The following is a 16,878-nucleotide window of genomic DNA, read 5'->3' on the forward strand; positions in this document are numbered from 1 at the left end:
CAAAATAGCTTAATATCTCCTCATGCAGTACAATTAGTTGGACTACACTGGACCTTACAGGAGATGTTACCTTGAAGGTTATTGTGTAGAAGCAAGATTCTGACCCAGAACAAAAATATCTCAGAATCTAGCTTTGGCTTGTCAATATTTTTTTACTAAGGTCCAGCGATACATTGCAATGCCACAGTAACAGTACATGTACTGCTAAATATCCTTCAGGGTAACTTAAGCTGATCTGTAAGGTTCAAATTGTCAACCTAACAATCATGTCAGGTCTAACATTATGCTAACATTTTGTTTACACCCTATCTGGTAACAAATACAAAAGACATGAATAAAGATACATACTTGGCTTGCACTTGTAGGCAACTTTGAGGTATTTCCTGGTACCAGGGCACGGGTCTTGTTGGAATGTCTTTGTGCTGGCCACCAGGTGGCATTGTTGTTTGTTCTGACATGCTTCTAATATAACCTGAAAATACAAAAATTATTATATGTTAACTGTACTCAGATATTTAATTTAGTTAGCATTTTTTTTACTTCTTGAAGCCAACTTTTACCCATGTATATGTTATAATTATGTTTGAGTATTAAGGTTACATTGGCAACCAGCATGAGGGACTGTTATTTCAGAGTCCCTACCTGAGTGCCAGCATTATAACATAATTAGTTTGAAATTGTTACCTGTGTATAAATTAATTGCCATCATCTCTATAAAACCACCTGCATGAACTGAAACCATCAAAATTACAATGTTCAATATGAACACTACTGTGACAGACTGTCATGTTGCACCTTGATTACTTTATTAATATTCACAGAATATATGCATATTAAATCTGTACCTTCAGATACAAACTACTGCATCTGCTTCTATATTTGTCATTATATAATAATAATAAACTTTCACACATTCACAATATTCATGTATATAAAATCTAAATAGTAATACATAATTATGCAAGTCATGACCCCCTAACCCACTTTGGATTTGGCTAGTGAGTCAAACCCCTCTGAAATTTGATATAATTACTTATGTTATAGTGAAAATCACGCAAAAACTCATAAAAATCATGCAAAATTTTACTCATGACCCCCTTTGGTAAAAACAGTAAAATCCCAAACCCCCTCTGGAAAATTCATTACCCTCTGTTGAAATGTTCAACCCTTTCTGGAACTACACCTATAAATATTTGCATGAGACAACAATATCTTACACAGACACACCTCATTCTGTTCATTATAACCAACAGAATACATACTTGTATAAGCACTCAATGACTTTTATTCCATTCAACAGAGAAACATAATGCCAGGAAAGTATCAACATTTTATCTCTAAACTGCTGTTTGAAAACAGGAACTAGGAAAATTGAAAATAAAGATATAAGATAATGTAATGTAAGTTCATACAAGTCACTAAGTTCATGACAAGATTGCAAAATAATTGAAGAAGCTAAAATGCCAAAAAATGTTCTATATCAACAACATAAAGCAGACATTATGGGATGGTTATTTAGAAGATAAAATTGATCTAACAAAACAACCAACCTGCCAAACACTGTACACTGTACATTTTCAATTCTTAAATAATTTACAATATCATTACATAAACCTTGTTCATTATAAGCAAAACCTGAGTCAGTCATTACTGAAAATTTTAAGAATTTGTTTGTTTGTTTCATTTCACGCCTTTTTTTCAACAGTATTATTTTCAGTCATATATGCGGTAGGAAATCAGGTAGTTCTACCACTCTGGAGTTAACATACTAGACTACTTCCTCCACAGTAAACACCAAAGCCTCTCAGGATTAAACCCACGCCCGAGAACTGGTTGAAGTCATCGACCTAATCATCGACTAGGTAAGGTCTGAACAATATGTCTGGCTGTCGGCTACGACAGCACCGACTATTTGGATAGCTTCCTCACATGAAAGAATCCAAAGTCCCTGTCAGAATTCAAACCCATAGCGCAGACGGGCAAGTGGTAAACTCATAGGTAAAATGTTAATAAAACAAGAGCTGTCCATAGTAAAACAAGAGCTGTCCATAGGACAGGGTGCTGACTTTTCTCAGTCCTTGATAGTTCAGCAAGATTCTCGATAATGTAGAATTTTCTAAGTTCAAAAGAGTGATAATTCAGTCAAAATACTTGTGAGAGTTATGGGTCTTGGACAGTGACCTTCTATTATGCTCTGAAAATAATGTGTGTAGTTTTGGAGGTACCAACTTGTTTATGAAAAAACTTAACCAAAGTGTGCCAGCAACGCACGTGAAAACAACAACTTTCCCTATTCTTCGAGTAGCAAAACTAAAACAGTGATACAAAAATTAAATTTCACAGATACATGTAAACCAGTGTGATTAACAAATCTATATCCAGCTTCAATTTTGAGACCATTAAAATGGACAAATGTTTACAGAATATCATTCAAATTAACATAATAGCTAATGAACATCAGCAGATCAAATTAGAATATTAAAATTTTCCTTCTTTTTTTTCATATTCTAACAAAAATCTGTACTCATTTATCTACCTATATAAAACAAGGTATTTACAGCAACAGTATCAATGTAGTTAAAACATCTGTCAGAAAACTAATCTTGTTATAACACACTAATTACTGACTAATTACTCACTAATTTATACATCCTCATATCTAATTGCCACTTATCAAAATATTTACACAGCAATAAATACGTACCAAGGATAAGATAAATCTGTTAATCCAGGCATGATCCAGTAATCCACACCAAGATAACATAATTGCTAGAATTCTTCTTTAATTTATCTCACATTTTTACAAGAATATAATTTTATAATCCAGCACAAAGTTAAACTCTCAGTCACAGCTTCACATTGTTATATACTGTTTATTATCCTGACAATTAAACAATTTCCGAAAACATTACTCTCAGTGTAAACAATTTCTTCCGAAAGTCCTCTAACAATCAGTAAAGTTAGAGGAAATATAAAATACATTCACTGCTGTAATAAAATAAAATGCATGTAATGCCTTTGATAGGTAATTAATTCTAAATCTTTAAAACTGTTATCATTCACAATTTAATTTTGTTTAATTTATGATAATTATATTCATTCATTAACAACAGAACATCTCCAATATCCTCCATAAAAATCACAACTTTAAACAAAATCACTCCTCAATAGTTAGCTTATATCCAATACAAAAATCAATTCCTTTCATTTATTAATTCACATTATTTTATCCACCAAGTCATTTATAGCTCTTATTTCATTCTTTTCATATTCCAGTTGTCATGCACAGTAATATATTCAGAAAAACAATCTTTTTCATAATCCAGATCAACATGCATTCATCAAGAGAAAAAAATACAATTTAAACCCTTAAAACTTGTCAACAAAAATTTCAAAACAAAATGCCCTCTAGCATATTTATAGAAGAAAAAAATCTTGCCAACTTCAGCCAATTAGATGGTATCTTATTTAATCTAATAAAAAATTAGCTATATATCAGCGTGCACCAGTGACAATCTGTTTGTAAGAGAAGTGTGATATAATGTCTGAAGGCAATATTATATGTTATAGCATCTCCTCCCAGTCACTATCTGTGTTATAACACATGATAGCATGTAATATCAGCACAATTATCATATACCTGGCAATGTGCTGCAAGTATTTAATGGCCCATTTATCTCCTGCATCAAATCTACAAAAATCTGTTCCACCAATCTATCCAATATAAACATACAGCTTACAATCCATTTAACAATGTTGTTCTTTCTCCAATAACTTACCTTTAATTGACACTAATACGATCATTACACAGTTAAAGTTTCAGATAATCAATTTCTACAGATGCTGGCTTTATAATGTTTGAGTCAATCAATGATGTAACGGTAAACATATATACACACTTGACTTCATCAATTAAAATAAGATTTCCTTCAAAACGAAAACTGAACCAACCTTAGACATTCTGATTAATCCCCAAATTCTATTTAGAAATTAGACAAACTTTTATATTAATTTGTACCTTCCTCAGCTGCAGCGATGTAATGCAAATATCTAATGATTAAATACAATTGTATTAAAATTGGAATATTTTTCAACTTTTCTTGTATTTTGACAGAACTAAAACTGTGGATATCAATTAAGATACTCTATATTTAATTTGAAATTTTTCTTGTTTTTATGTATATAGCATACTGAGATTAAAATAACCTTGGGAACATTTTGATAATTTAATTAGAACATGCAGTCATTTATCACTCTAATGTTTCTACACCAAGTTATGCAGAAAATACATCTCCAATATAAAGAGTATAATTTCAGACTATCTGTTCAATTATTCAAGCACTGCACAATAACATTAACAATGAAGTGTACACAATCAGTCAATTAATGCCTAATTAAATCATATACATGATTGTCGCTCACAATAATAAAAGTTTCAACTTCAAAAAGAATATATAAAGTAAATTCTCCAGTAACAAAGTAAGTCTATGTCAGACTGTAACATCCACCAATCAATTAAACCTTAATTATTATGTAATGAAATCAATAAACCAGCCTGGGGAAAATTTTGTACCAGACAATTTTCTTTAATCAATGAAAATCACAGAAAGATCACCAGATTACTAGAAAATAGTCATCACCTTTCCAGACTAATATAACCCATATTTACATACAAACATTTACATAATGATGTTGTTTATAATCTTGTAACAGAGAGAATGAGCCATTTTCAATTTTATAACTGGATTAGATAATGTTATCATAAAATTAACTTTTTTTATTCCTGCATGTATGATATAAATAAGATATTTGCACTCCTGAATCAAACTTAGTTTCCAGTAAATTACCACTTCAAAGATGAACTCTGACTATAACTTAATTATAATTAAATACTTCAATGTAATAGCCAATACAGAATGAATACTTCATATCTGTAAATTGTCAATTAAACAACTGTAATTCCAAACTTGCTCACAATGTCACAGTAACATCAATATCTCCATATCTGACCAACATAAAACATGATCATACATTATGAAGTTTGTAGCTGGAACTAAGTAGACTAGAAGTGTCTGTACAGTGTCTGTTGTTAATTAAAATCCTAGTTACCAGGAGACTGACCATTATAACAGACAATACCTCTTGCTGGGCAATATAATAAAGCCAGTGAAAACCTACTTGACACCCCATTATTTAGAAACCTCTATGGAATTTCTAGACATATGAAACAAAAGGTAGCAAAGGTCAAAGTGATTTCTGTAAACACATCAGCCACTGTATGTTTCTTTAGCAACTGTCACAAGAGATTTGTCATATATGTATTTCCTTTCCCCTAAAAGCTATTTTCCTGATTAAATGTATTTTGCTGTTTCAGCATGTAAAGGTCAGTCATTAATGTTTCAACATCAATGAATAAATGATCTGACATCTTGAATAAATTGATTACAGAATTATAATATCAACATTACATATCATTTAATTATGTAATGCTACAAAACATTTTAAATTCTCATTTTGCAATATCAAACATTATTTGTCATGCATAATTCACAGAAATAATTGTAATACAAGATTTTTCTTTACAGGAAACAATTATATCATCAATAGATCATAGATAAAGAACTATATTTATATATTGTTATAATTTAGATCCACCAATTATTTTCTCATTAAGGGCACACTATTTCTTCTATTTGGGCACCATAAACCACTTTTCACAGAATGACAGGGGAAGTGTCACATTGAAGGTTTACATTTTGAATTTTTTGCCTACTTTAAAGTGACTTGTTATTTAACTAACTATTAAAAGAGCCATATGAAAGCATTCATTGAAACAAGAAATTCAACAGGTACATAAAATAAATTACACAAAATGCACACTGTCTTATTTCATTATTCATTATGTGACAGCATTTTCATAAATTAGCAAACATCATGAATTTATTTCCATCCAATTAGAGCGCACCATTGTTTAAATGCATTTCATTAAAACCTATTTTACATAAGTAATTTACATATAATTATTCTGTATCAGCTACTAAAACGAATTTAATTCATTCTTTAAAAGCTTTTATCTTTCACAAAGTCAAAACAGTCGAAAAGCTGTATGTTTAATCCGGAAAAATAAGATATTACATGAGGTCAGACTGCTGTATCTGATAAATGATATACATCAAGTAAACTAGCAAAATAACAGTCAAACACACTGTTACTTAACTTACTATTACATTTATTACAACAAAACCAGGCATCAAAAGTTTGTTACTTAGAAAACTTTGAAATATAATACACTGAACTTAGAGTTAACAAGCAATACATTTTAATGAATGCTATGCTCTCCCCCAAACCCTACCTCACGGGCCCTATAGTGACTTGACCTTTGACTACAATTGACTGGTGAGTAGAGCTCATCAAGTGCATGCAATAATTGGAGGCTGTAGGATCAGGCACATCAGTGTTATGGTCAAGATAAAGGTATTATTATAATAATAATTAGTGACAAACAGACAGACAAATAAAGGCCATACTACATTACCATTATTTAAGTTTAGATTTCAGTCAAACCAAGTTGAACTAGAACTGCCACTATCATGGCGTGAATACCCCCGCATACCACATTGTCAGAATCAACAGTGGCCATTTAGAGCTCAAGGACAACCTCCCTGCCAAATCTGAGGTTACTAAGCCAGTGCATTGCTAAGTTATGTATACTACATGATTCAAATGTGAAAATGTCAAAATCAATACACTGCGGACAGGCATTCTTTAGCAATTGAGAAGAAAAGCTTTTTTTGTCAAGGTCCCTGTGACCTTGACCTTTGATCCAGTGACCTCAAAATCAAAAGGGGTCATCTACTAATCATGACTAACCTCCATTCCAAATATGAAGATTGTGGGTAAAAGGCATCTAAAGTTAGATGGCAGACAAGCTTTTTATAGTTAAGGCCCCTGTGACCATGACCTTTGACCTGGTGACCTCAAAGTCAATAGCGGTCATCTACTAATCATGACTAACCTCCATGCCAAATATGAAGACTGTGGGTCAAAGGAATCTTAAGTTATTGGGCGGACAAGCTTTTTGAAGTAAAGGCCCTTGTGACCTTGACCTTTGATCTGGTGACCTCAAAATCAAAAGGGGTCATCTACTAATCATGACTACGCTCCATGCCGAATATGAAGACTGTAGGTCAAAGGAATCTTAAGTTATTGGGCGGACAAGCTTTTTGAAGTCAAGGCCCCTGTGACCTTGACCTTTGACCTGGTGACCTCAAAATCAATAGGGGTCATCTAATAATCATGACTAACCTCTATGCCAAATATGAAGACTGTAGGTGAAAGGAATCTAAAGTTATTGGGCGGACAAGCTTTTTGAAGTCAAGGCCCCTATGACCTTGACCTTTGACCTGGTGACCTCAAAATCAATAGGGGTCATCTACTAATCATGACTAACCTCTATGCCAAATATGAAGACTGTAGGTCAAAGGAATCTTAAGTTATTGGGCGGACAAGCTTTTTGAAGTCAAGGCCCCTGTGACCTTGACCTTTGACCTGGTGATCTCAAAATCAATAGGGGTCATCTACTAATCATGACTAACCTCCATGCCAAATATGACGACTGTAGGTCAAAGGAATCTTAAGTTATTGGGCGGACAAGCTTTTTGAAGTCAAGGCCCCTGTGACCTTGACCTTTGACCTGGTGATCTCAAAATCAATAGGGATCATCTACTAATCATGACTAACCTCCATGCCAAATATGACGACTGTAGGTCAAAGGATTCTTAAGTTATTGGGCTGACAAGCTTTTTGAAGTCAAGGCCCCTGTGACCTTGACCTTTGACCTGGTGACCTCAAAATCAATAGGGGTCATCTACTAATCATGACTAACCTCCATGCCAAATATGAAGACTGTAGGTCAAAGGAATCTTAAGTTATTGGGCGGACAAGCTTTTTGAAGTCAAGGCCCCTGTGACCTTGACCTTTGACCTGGTGACCTTAATATCAATAGGGGTCATCTACTAATCATGACTAACATCCATGCCAAATATGAAGACTGTACGTCAAAGGAATCTTAAGTTATTGGGCGGACAAGCTTTTTGAAGTCAAGGCCCCTGTGACCTTGACCTTTGACCTAGTGACCTCAAAATCAATAGGGGTCATCTACTAATCATGACTAACCTCCATGCCAAATATGAAGACTAAGGGTCAAAGGAATCTTAAGTTATTGGGCGGACAAGAAAAAACCGACGGACGGACGGCAGGACGGCCGGACGGACGGACAGCCGGACGGACGGACAAGCTGATTCCAGTATACCCCCCTTACAACTTTGTTGTGCGGGGGTATAAAAATGAGATTGTATCATAATGTGTACTATCTTAAAGCTCCTGTAAGTTAAGATTATATCAAAGTTTGTTGCCAATTAATTTCTCACAAATATCAGCAGGAACCTCCCTGCCACACTACTCATAAAACTTTAATATCCTCATGATGAAACAGTTTCTGGTAAACAACTTCATCACATGGCACTTTGGTATAAAAGTACCAGACATTCAAAACTAGGAGCTGGAAAAGAAGGCAACAGGTTGTTTCTTCCTATATTCTTTTTTTCCAGTAACTATATAAGTATAGCTCATAAAATGTTAGTCTAGAGCAACAAGACATAACAACAAGTAGATGTGTAAATCGCTCATCAAACCTGCACATTTGTCAATGTAGTCCAATGCACTTTGGACAATCAATAAATCAAGGTATTAGAAGCCAAAACTATAGGAATCTATTTTATGCAATGGTGACATTGACCTTAAAGTGACCTTTTACTCCATGGAAAGTATTGTACCTACATACCAACTATGAAAGATATAACTGGTAAAGGCTTTATAAGAATATTGGTAAAATTCTATTTTTAGCACTAAGTCTTGTGACCTTGACCCAAATGACCACCTACCCTGGCAATATTAGGGGACTACCCATGGTACCTACCAACTAAATATTAAAGAAATCAGTCAATAATCAAAGACTGTATAAAAGCAAAAGTGTAAAATTCTATTTGTTCAGCAGTCAAGTGATCATAACTCAAGTGATGGTTCTTATGTTTAATGCTGCATGGCTGATATGTTAATATTTTTCAAGTTGTTTTCTGATAGAACAAGCATTATTTAGTATCAAAATGTGATATATGAAATGATATTAAAAACTAAATAATTAATGATTTTTTAACATTGCACTTGACCTCTGGCTGGTCTCTATAACTTTGTGAAGTTTCAATGAGATATCATTGACACTCTGGTCAAGCAGAATTAAACATTTTTAAGTATCACTTGTAAACAGAGATAATTCAAAAATAAAGCAATCTAGAATTATGGTCCTTTGACACTTCACTCTGGTCAAAGTTTAAATCAAGTTCCTTCAATACTTGTCAAGTTACTCTCTGGAAAAGCATTATTAAGAATTTTAAAGGGAGATAATTCAAACACCAAGTAATGAAGAGATGTGTACTTTTTTTAGACTGCACTTGCTTATACTAGAATAAAAATTAGGGAGATAATTAAAATATTCAGAAAAATCAAGTAATGGTCTTGAACTCCAGCACTTCCTTTCATTAGTCCTTTTTATCACTATGCAAATTCCTTCAATAATTTTCCAGTTACTTTCAGACTTGAGTGTGACAGATGGACAAACTTACAGACAGACTGAAGGACAGACAAGGTGGCGACTATATGCTCTCCTGTAGGGGACAATTAAAAGTTATAAACCTCTATCTTATGAATGAAACATTTTTGTAAAATCAACTGTAGAATTATTTTGTTTCTATAAACCATTATACATGGACGATGCTCAGGAAGAGTTAATTTAATGTTGCTGGTATCAAACGCAAATGAATAGTGTAATTAAACAGAATAAAATGTTCTGCAACAAATTAACATTTTGCTATTTTAAGTAGAAATTAATCTGTTTAGCAATGATTTCTTGCATGCACCATTCATTTTTAATGGCAATTTACTCTCATATATTTATTTTCATACAAGCATTTTGGTAGTATTCTTCTTTAAAATTGAACTATTTTTGCAGTAGATCACTTTAAAAATATCTTGTACAAATGTATCAAAGAGGCTTTATGGTTTAACAATTTGACATTATTCAAAGCTACAATACAAGGGAGACAACTACTACAGCATACTAGAACTAAATATAGGTCAGTTACTTTTCTTGGAAGAGTTATACATACTGTTAATGAAGTTGTTGCTAGGCAATTGGTATCCTCCCACAACAGATTTGATCTGTACCGTCTAGAGAAAGGTTCATCACTCTGAGTCTCTGGCGGACACATCTCGGAACTAGGAAGTTGTCGACCATATTGTGCTGACTGAATACTGATCAGCATGCCGGGCGGGCACGACATTTTCATTGGTTCCCCCTCACAACTTGTTTTCGGAAATGATTTTAGTGTACTTGAAAGTAATCCTGAAAGAAAAGAACACCAGAATACAATTTCAAGATCTTTCATGGTCAGTATCTGCTTTCAATATTGACTGAAATGTTACACTACATTGCTTGGTTTTAAAATTCAAGAAATGGGAAAAACGGTTATTTGAATTTGGAAAAAATACTTTCAAAATACATGTACCTTATACTTGTTTATTTTCTAAACAGCAAAATTTTAATGGTAAATGCAGCAGCACAATGTCTTATTACAGAACATTTTATTCTGTATGCTCACATAAAATATTCATAATATATAAGACATTGTTGCAACTTTTTCGAGAATGGTGGCCATTTTACAGTTTAAAACTTTTCTTTTTTCATTATGAGATACAGCTTTATAACTTTTAAAGTTTTTGAAATGACAAGAAATAATTAGACATAACATAATATCACAACAAATGATAACAAATTGCAGTATAAAGCCAATGTGGATTGTGATGCATGAACATAACTATACTATGTGTAAAAACTCCGCATATCTTTATCCAATAGAAAAAAAGTAAAGTATTTGCGTTGGTTGATAGTAAATACCAGAGAGTTTATCGGTACTACAAAATGCGGTTGGCCACAATATACGTTAACTTTTATTAAACCATTCATATGGAAAATGTAGTCATTTCATCATGTCCTGGATGAAATAAAATCACCATATTTTATTACTACATGATTTAATAAACAATTTATCCATTCACCGATGATGTTATTATTTTGATATATAAACTTTTATAAAAAAAAACTGTTCATTGAAAGGTCACATATTGTACAAAACATTGCTATTTGTAAATATCACATAAAACTTCAATCTTGAGTCCGTGTAATCAGCAATGTTTTAATCATTCTAAAAAGTTTTAAAAAAACAACTGCTAATGTATTCAGTGTACACCTGTCACCTGACTCGAATATGTAAAGAAAGAAAAAACACACAGATAAAAACAATTTTAATTCAACAGCTATCAAATTTCTATTTAAAGATGATTAAAAAAATGTGCGCACTACTTCCTTTTTCAAAAATAAATAAACAAATACATGGAAATATCAAAAGATATATGGAAAAACTAAACTGTAGATTTTTTAAACACTAAACTGTAGATTTTTTAAACACTAAACTGTAGATATTTGAGAACTAAACAGTAGATTTTTGAACACTAAACTGAAGATTTCAGAACAATAAATTGTAGACTTTTAACACTTAAATATAGATTTTATGAGTACTAAACTGTAGATTTTTTAACACTAAACTGCAGAGTTTTTAACAATAAACTGTAGATTTTTGAGCACTAAAGTGTAAATTTTTTATCACTATTAAACAGTAGATTATTGTACACCAAACTGTAGATTTTTAGCATTAAATTGTAGATTGTTTAGCACTAAACTGTAGAGCAGATTTTTAGCACGAAACTGTAGATTTTCAGCATTAAATTGTAGATTGTTTAGCACTAAACTGTAGTGTAGAATTTTAGCACGAAACTGTAGAATTTTAGCACTAAATAGTAGATTTTTTAGCACTAAACTGTAGTGCAGCTTTATTAGCACAAAACTGTAGAATTTTTTAGCATTAAACTGTAGCTTTTTAACAGATATGCTTTTTAAAAACTTGTTCCTCACTTGTGCATAAAAAATCTAAATCTAATCTCAAAAGTAGGGGGAAGAGGGTTGTGGTGGAGAAGGGGTGGGGGCATATTCTGCTGTTTTGAGGTCTGATGATACACCTGTATAACTCATAGTAGGGGGGGGGAGGGTTCGGGGTGAGGGGTGGGGCATGTGCTTTTGTGATACACCTGTAAACCTCATAGTGCTCTCTTGGGTACGCGTATTACAAATAGTTGATTAACTCATGTAACATTACTCTTATAATTAATATTTATATATATATAATTATATAATGTTACATGCAAGCTTTTGACAGGTAAAGTGAATTCTAATAATCAGTTTAAATATTTTTAATTAAAATGCCAAATTACACTGAACAATTATTTGTAACTGAAATTTAAAGATTTTCCTTCAGAAAGTTTCATTTTTCTATAAAACAGCTGCAAAACAAGGTGTTGACATCCTGCATATGGTATTCAATTTCCCCTGATGTTAGAGATAACACAAATTATGTAACAGCGTAATGAACTAGGGGTCACGGTAATTACAACGCCCGTGACACTAGAGAGTCACTAAAGGTACGCACTTACTTTACAACACAGGTAACATAAGCTGTTAGGTAGTTAAAATGTAACATAAAAAGTTATATTATCTTGGGGCTTATTCATTAATCAAAAACTGAAATGTGAAAATGATACTGTTACATTTAAATGTCAGGTATGGGAGAGGCTTTACTGAAACAAAAGAAAATCTGACTTTAGTTGAAAACATTAACATTAGATCATTATAGCTCTTAGTCATAAAAAGGGTAAACTATGTTCTATTTCTAAAGATATTGATGTATAACTATTTCTGTCTAACTGGCCATCATTATAACATCTCCTTAATTAATAAAGGATATTAAGCACAAATTCAACAGTATGAAGATATTACAAAAATTCAGTGGGGATGACCTGACATTACACAAATTCAGCAAACTGAACTGACATAACACAAATTCAATAAAGTGACCTTACATTACACAAATTCTGTGTTACACAAATTCAGCAAGATGAGCTGACATTACACAAATTCCATTTAAATGAGCTGACATTACACAAATTTAGCAAATATGCAGTGAGAATTTACACAAATTCAGCAAGATGACCTCACATTACACAAATTCAGTTGGGATAAGCTGACATTACACAAATTCAGTTGGGATGAGCTGACATTACACAAATTCCATTTAAATGAGCTGACATTACACAAATTCAGTTGGAATGAGCTGACATTACACAAATTCAGTTGGGATGAGCTGACATTACACAAATTCAGCAAGATGAGCATACATTACACAAATTCAGTTGGGATGAGCTGACATTACACACATTCAGTAAAATGAGAAATTCAGCAGTGTACGGTCATTTTAAGTACAGAATGATAGGGTAAGGCAGAAATATATAACAAATGTTTGCCGGTTTTTACACTCTATGAAACAGTATGAAAACATTTGAGAAGTTAATCCTTTAAGCTATTCTAAAATAAATAAAACACCAGACTGTAAAATGGGATAGAAGACTTAAGGCACTTTAATCTGATTTAAAATCATACATCAAACAAAAGTCAAGATTGAAAACCTGTGTTATTGTCAAATACAGCAACAAAACTGTTTTAAATAAGCTCTGAAAATATGTGAAACCAAATCTGATATGTGTCTTATTAAATACTGCTTTAAGATAGTGTTGTACGTGCATTTTTTACCTTAACAACTCCAGTCAGGAGTTTTAAATTACACTAAAAATTACATAAATGTCTTAAAAACACAGTTTCAAATGGATATTTTTGTGAAATTGAGCAGAAGTTTAAATGCGATCAGTGGTGTGGATTTCGAATAGTTTAAAAAGAAGCTCTTGTCAAAGGCTTGATGAGTTAGTAGAGAATATCCTGTCTCACAGATCAGTCATTGTCAAATTAAACTCTCATCTTGTACTTTAAAATATATTTAAACTATAATTGATGGTAAATCTATGAAGCATTACATGACGACAGAATGGCTAAAAACTTTCCTAAAATACTGATCAAATATTATTAAAAAACCTAAATAAATATTGGTACAATACAGTTCTGTAAGTACATATAATATAATTTGATTTCTATATCAAATAAAAATTCTTCAATCATTACAGATCATGTTTTAACATTTCATGCAACACTGTGATTTTCTAAGATGAAAAAATAAAATAAGCTAGAAATTTTTTAAGCCCACACTCTTGACTTATTTCTGTTTTGTCTTATTTCTATTTGGGACAAAGTTAAAGTTCATCACGACTGAGATCCAAACATCCGTTACTGAAATTGTGATGTACAGATTAAATCTATGGACATATATTACAATAGATAAAAGAAATGTTTTATAACTACTGTTACATCTGTTACACAACTGCCACACCTGTTATACAGTTACACTTTTTATACTGTTACACTTTTTATACTGTTATACTTGTTATACTGTTATACTTGTTATATACTGTTATACTTGTTATACTGTTACACAACTTATATATTATTTCAAAACTCAGTTACCTATGATACTGTTATACTAATTATACCATTACACGTCTGTTACACTGTTAAACTACTGTTACACCTATTATTCTACTGATCACCTATAACACTACTGTTATAGCTGTTATACTGTTACACCAGTTTTACCCTTTATATTTCTGTACACCTGTTATATTACTGTTATGTCTGTTACAATTTTGTTACATATATTATATACCTGTTAAACTGTTACCCTTCTGTTACACCTATCATACAGCTACAATACGATTACAACTTATATAATACTGTTACACTAATGTTACGTTACACCCATTATACTGTTACACCAACTATGTTGTACATGTTTCCTAGTAACATATGTTATACTGTTACAAATGTAATACTGTAACACATGTTATACTGTACTGTTAGAACTGTTACACCTGCTATACAGTGTTAGACTACTGTATACTGAAAATTATTGACATACATGAACTATTTCAAGAGTCAATATTGTTTAGCGGAATAAGCTGTAAACTTTGTTTGTATCAAAATAATAACACAGTAATACTAATAATGACAATTGTGTAAGACAGAATGAAGTATCTTGTATGACATATCTTGACATGATAGCATAATAACACAGGAACAGTTAAACCTACCTACAATACCTTCCCAACACTACCAGGTACCATCTATTTGATACCCCACATATTCATTACCAATTTTTTTACGGGGTTAAACAATGTCAGAACATTTTACAATGGTAGTCAAACATAAATTGTTATTAATTTGACTTAAGTTGTTAAGTTTAACACAAGGTTTTACAACCTCTAATAAACATAATGTCAATCAGACCTGTCAATTTTCGCAGCTTATTCAAATATTGTGTTTAATTGCTTGATTATTGTATAGTTATGTTGAGAATAGTGAGAATAAAAATGCTTAATGTAACTGAATGACAAACTTCTGGTCTAAATGTATTGAAAGTAAAGAAGCACTCCCCTCATCATTTGCATTTCAAAGCCATACAAATATATAGGTACGACAAAAGCTCAATATAATAAATTTACATATTGTATTAATAAGTTTCTCTTTAACACCTACATGTGCATCTGAGGAAACCCTAGAGTTATTAATTGTATCAAGCGTCTGAGGATTGCGCATTTTAATGTCCCAGTGTTAACCTTGACCTTTGACTTAATGACATCAATATCAATGATGTATAAAATCTATCTAACAAACTTTCTGATAGTTCGAATAAAGTCAAGGATTTCACAATATAACATTTACTATGTTGGCATGACTTAAAAGTTACTGAAAAGAAAAGTTAAAAATTCTGCCTTAGTGACCAAAATATTTCAGTACAGTGACATATAACCCATCTTAAATATATAAATAACCTTGAAAGTAATTGATGATTTAAAACACAGTTCTCAATCACAGATAACACCTTATAGTTTTTATTTATGAACTGTGACTGATCTAGTAGACATAATTTACAACTTCATGCACACAGCAAATTAAAATTTCTAACTTCCTTTAAAATTTCCTTAAGTGCAACTTAATTATGAAAGCCAAAAAGTATTAACAGTATTATAATATCTTCAAGTGATAATCAAACACTTGACAAAGTTAAACAATTCCGACTGTCATAAATTATGCAATAAATCAACACATACACTGCTTTATATTAGTTCTTTTTTCTTATTTTAAACACTGCAACGTCAATATTGACAGTTATAAATATCAAACAAGAATTTATGTGTAGCAAACAAACTTAGTTTGAAGAAATATGTGATAAATATAAATTGATTTACACTGAATGCTAAATGTCCAGACAATGGATTGATTTAATACTGGATTTATGACTTTCATCTAGTTTTTGATGTACAGATAACTCGAAAATGAGAACGGTGACCCCAAATATTTTTCTGTTTTAAAAAGTTTCTGTTATCATATTCTAACAACATGCCAAGTTTACAAAAATTCTATTGAACAGTTTTAATTTTGCCTACAATATTATGTCTATATGAAAACTCCCGAAAACATCATTAACTAATGGAGGAAGGCCTCAGGTGCCCCTCTGTGCATTATTTCGGGCATGAATGGGCACCTGAGTAGAACCAACAACATTCTGTTTGCAGCCTCACAGAAAAGCTTCCTCATATGAATGAATCTAAAATCCTTGACAAGATCTGAACCCACAGCATTGATGGCACTGTGGTTTAAGTCAATGTCCTTAACAACTTGCCTGCGGACAGAAATGCAGTCCAAAAATG

At 32.1% G+C, this 16,878-nt stretch overlaps 1 protein-coding gene across 2 annotated transcripts in view; it reads right to left on the reverse strand.

The window, feature by feature from the left end:
- The window catches only part of LOC132758078 (protein eva-1-like), a 58,524-nt gene that overhangs the window by 10,814 nt on the left and 30,832 nt on the right, over window positions 1-16,878 (reverse strand). The window contains exons 2-3 of one of the 2 annotated variants that reach the window (XM_060749590.1): window positions 10,224-10,459; window positions 349-472 (exon numbers count right to left, since the gene is read on the reverse strand). In XM_060749590.1, the coding sequence (XP_060605573.1) occupies window positions 349-472; window positions 10,224-10,459 (360 nt within the window). Of the gene's footprint in view, window positions 1-348; window positions 473-2,704; window positions 3,770-10,223; window positions 10,460-16,878 lie in introns of those variants that run through there. The other variant, XM_060749591.1, reaches the window with a different exon arrangement.

This window comes from Ruditapes philippinarum, unplaced genomic scaffold (assembly GCF_026571515.1).
Source record: "Ruditapes philippinarum isolate M1 unplaced genomic scaffold, ASM2657151v2 ctg1077_1_1_1_1, whole genome shotgun sequence".
NCBI classification, from domain to species: domain Eukaryota; kingdom Metazoa; phylum Mollusca; class Bivalvia; order Venerida; family Veneridae; genus Ruditapes; species Ruditapes philippinarum.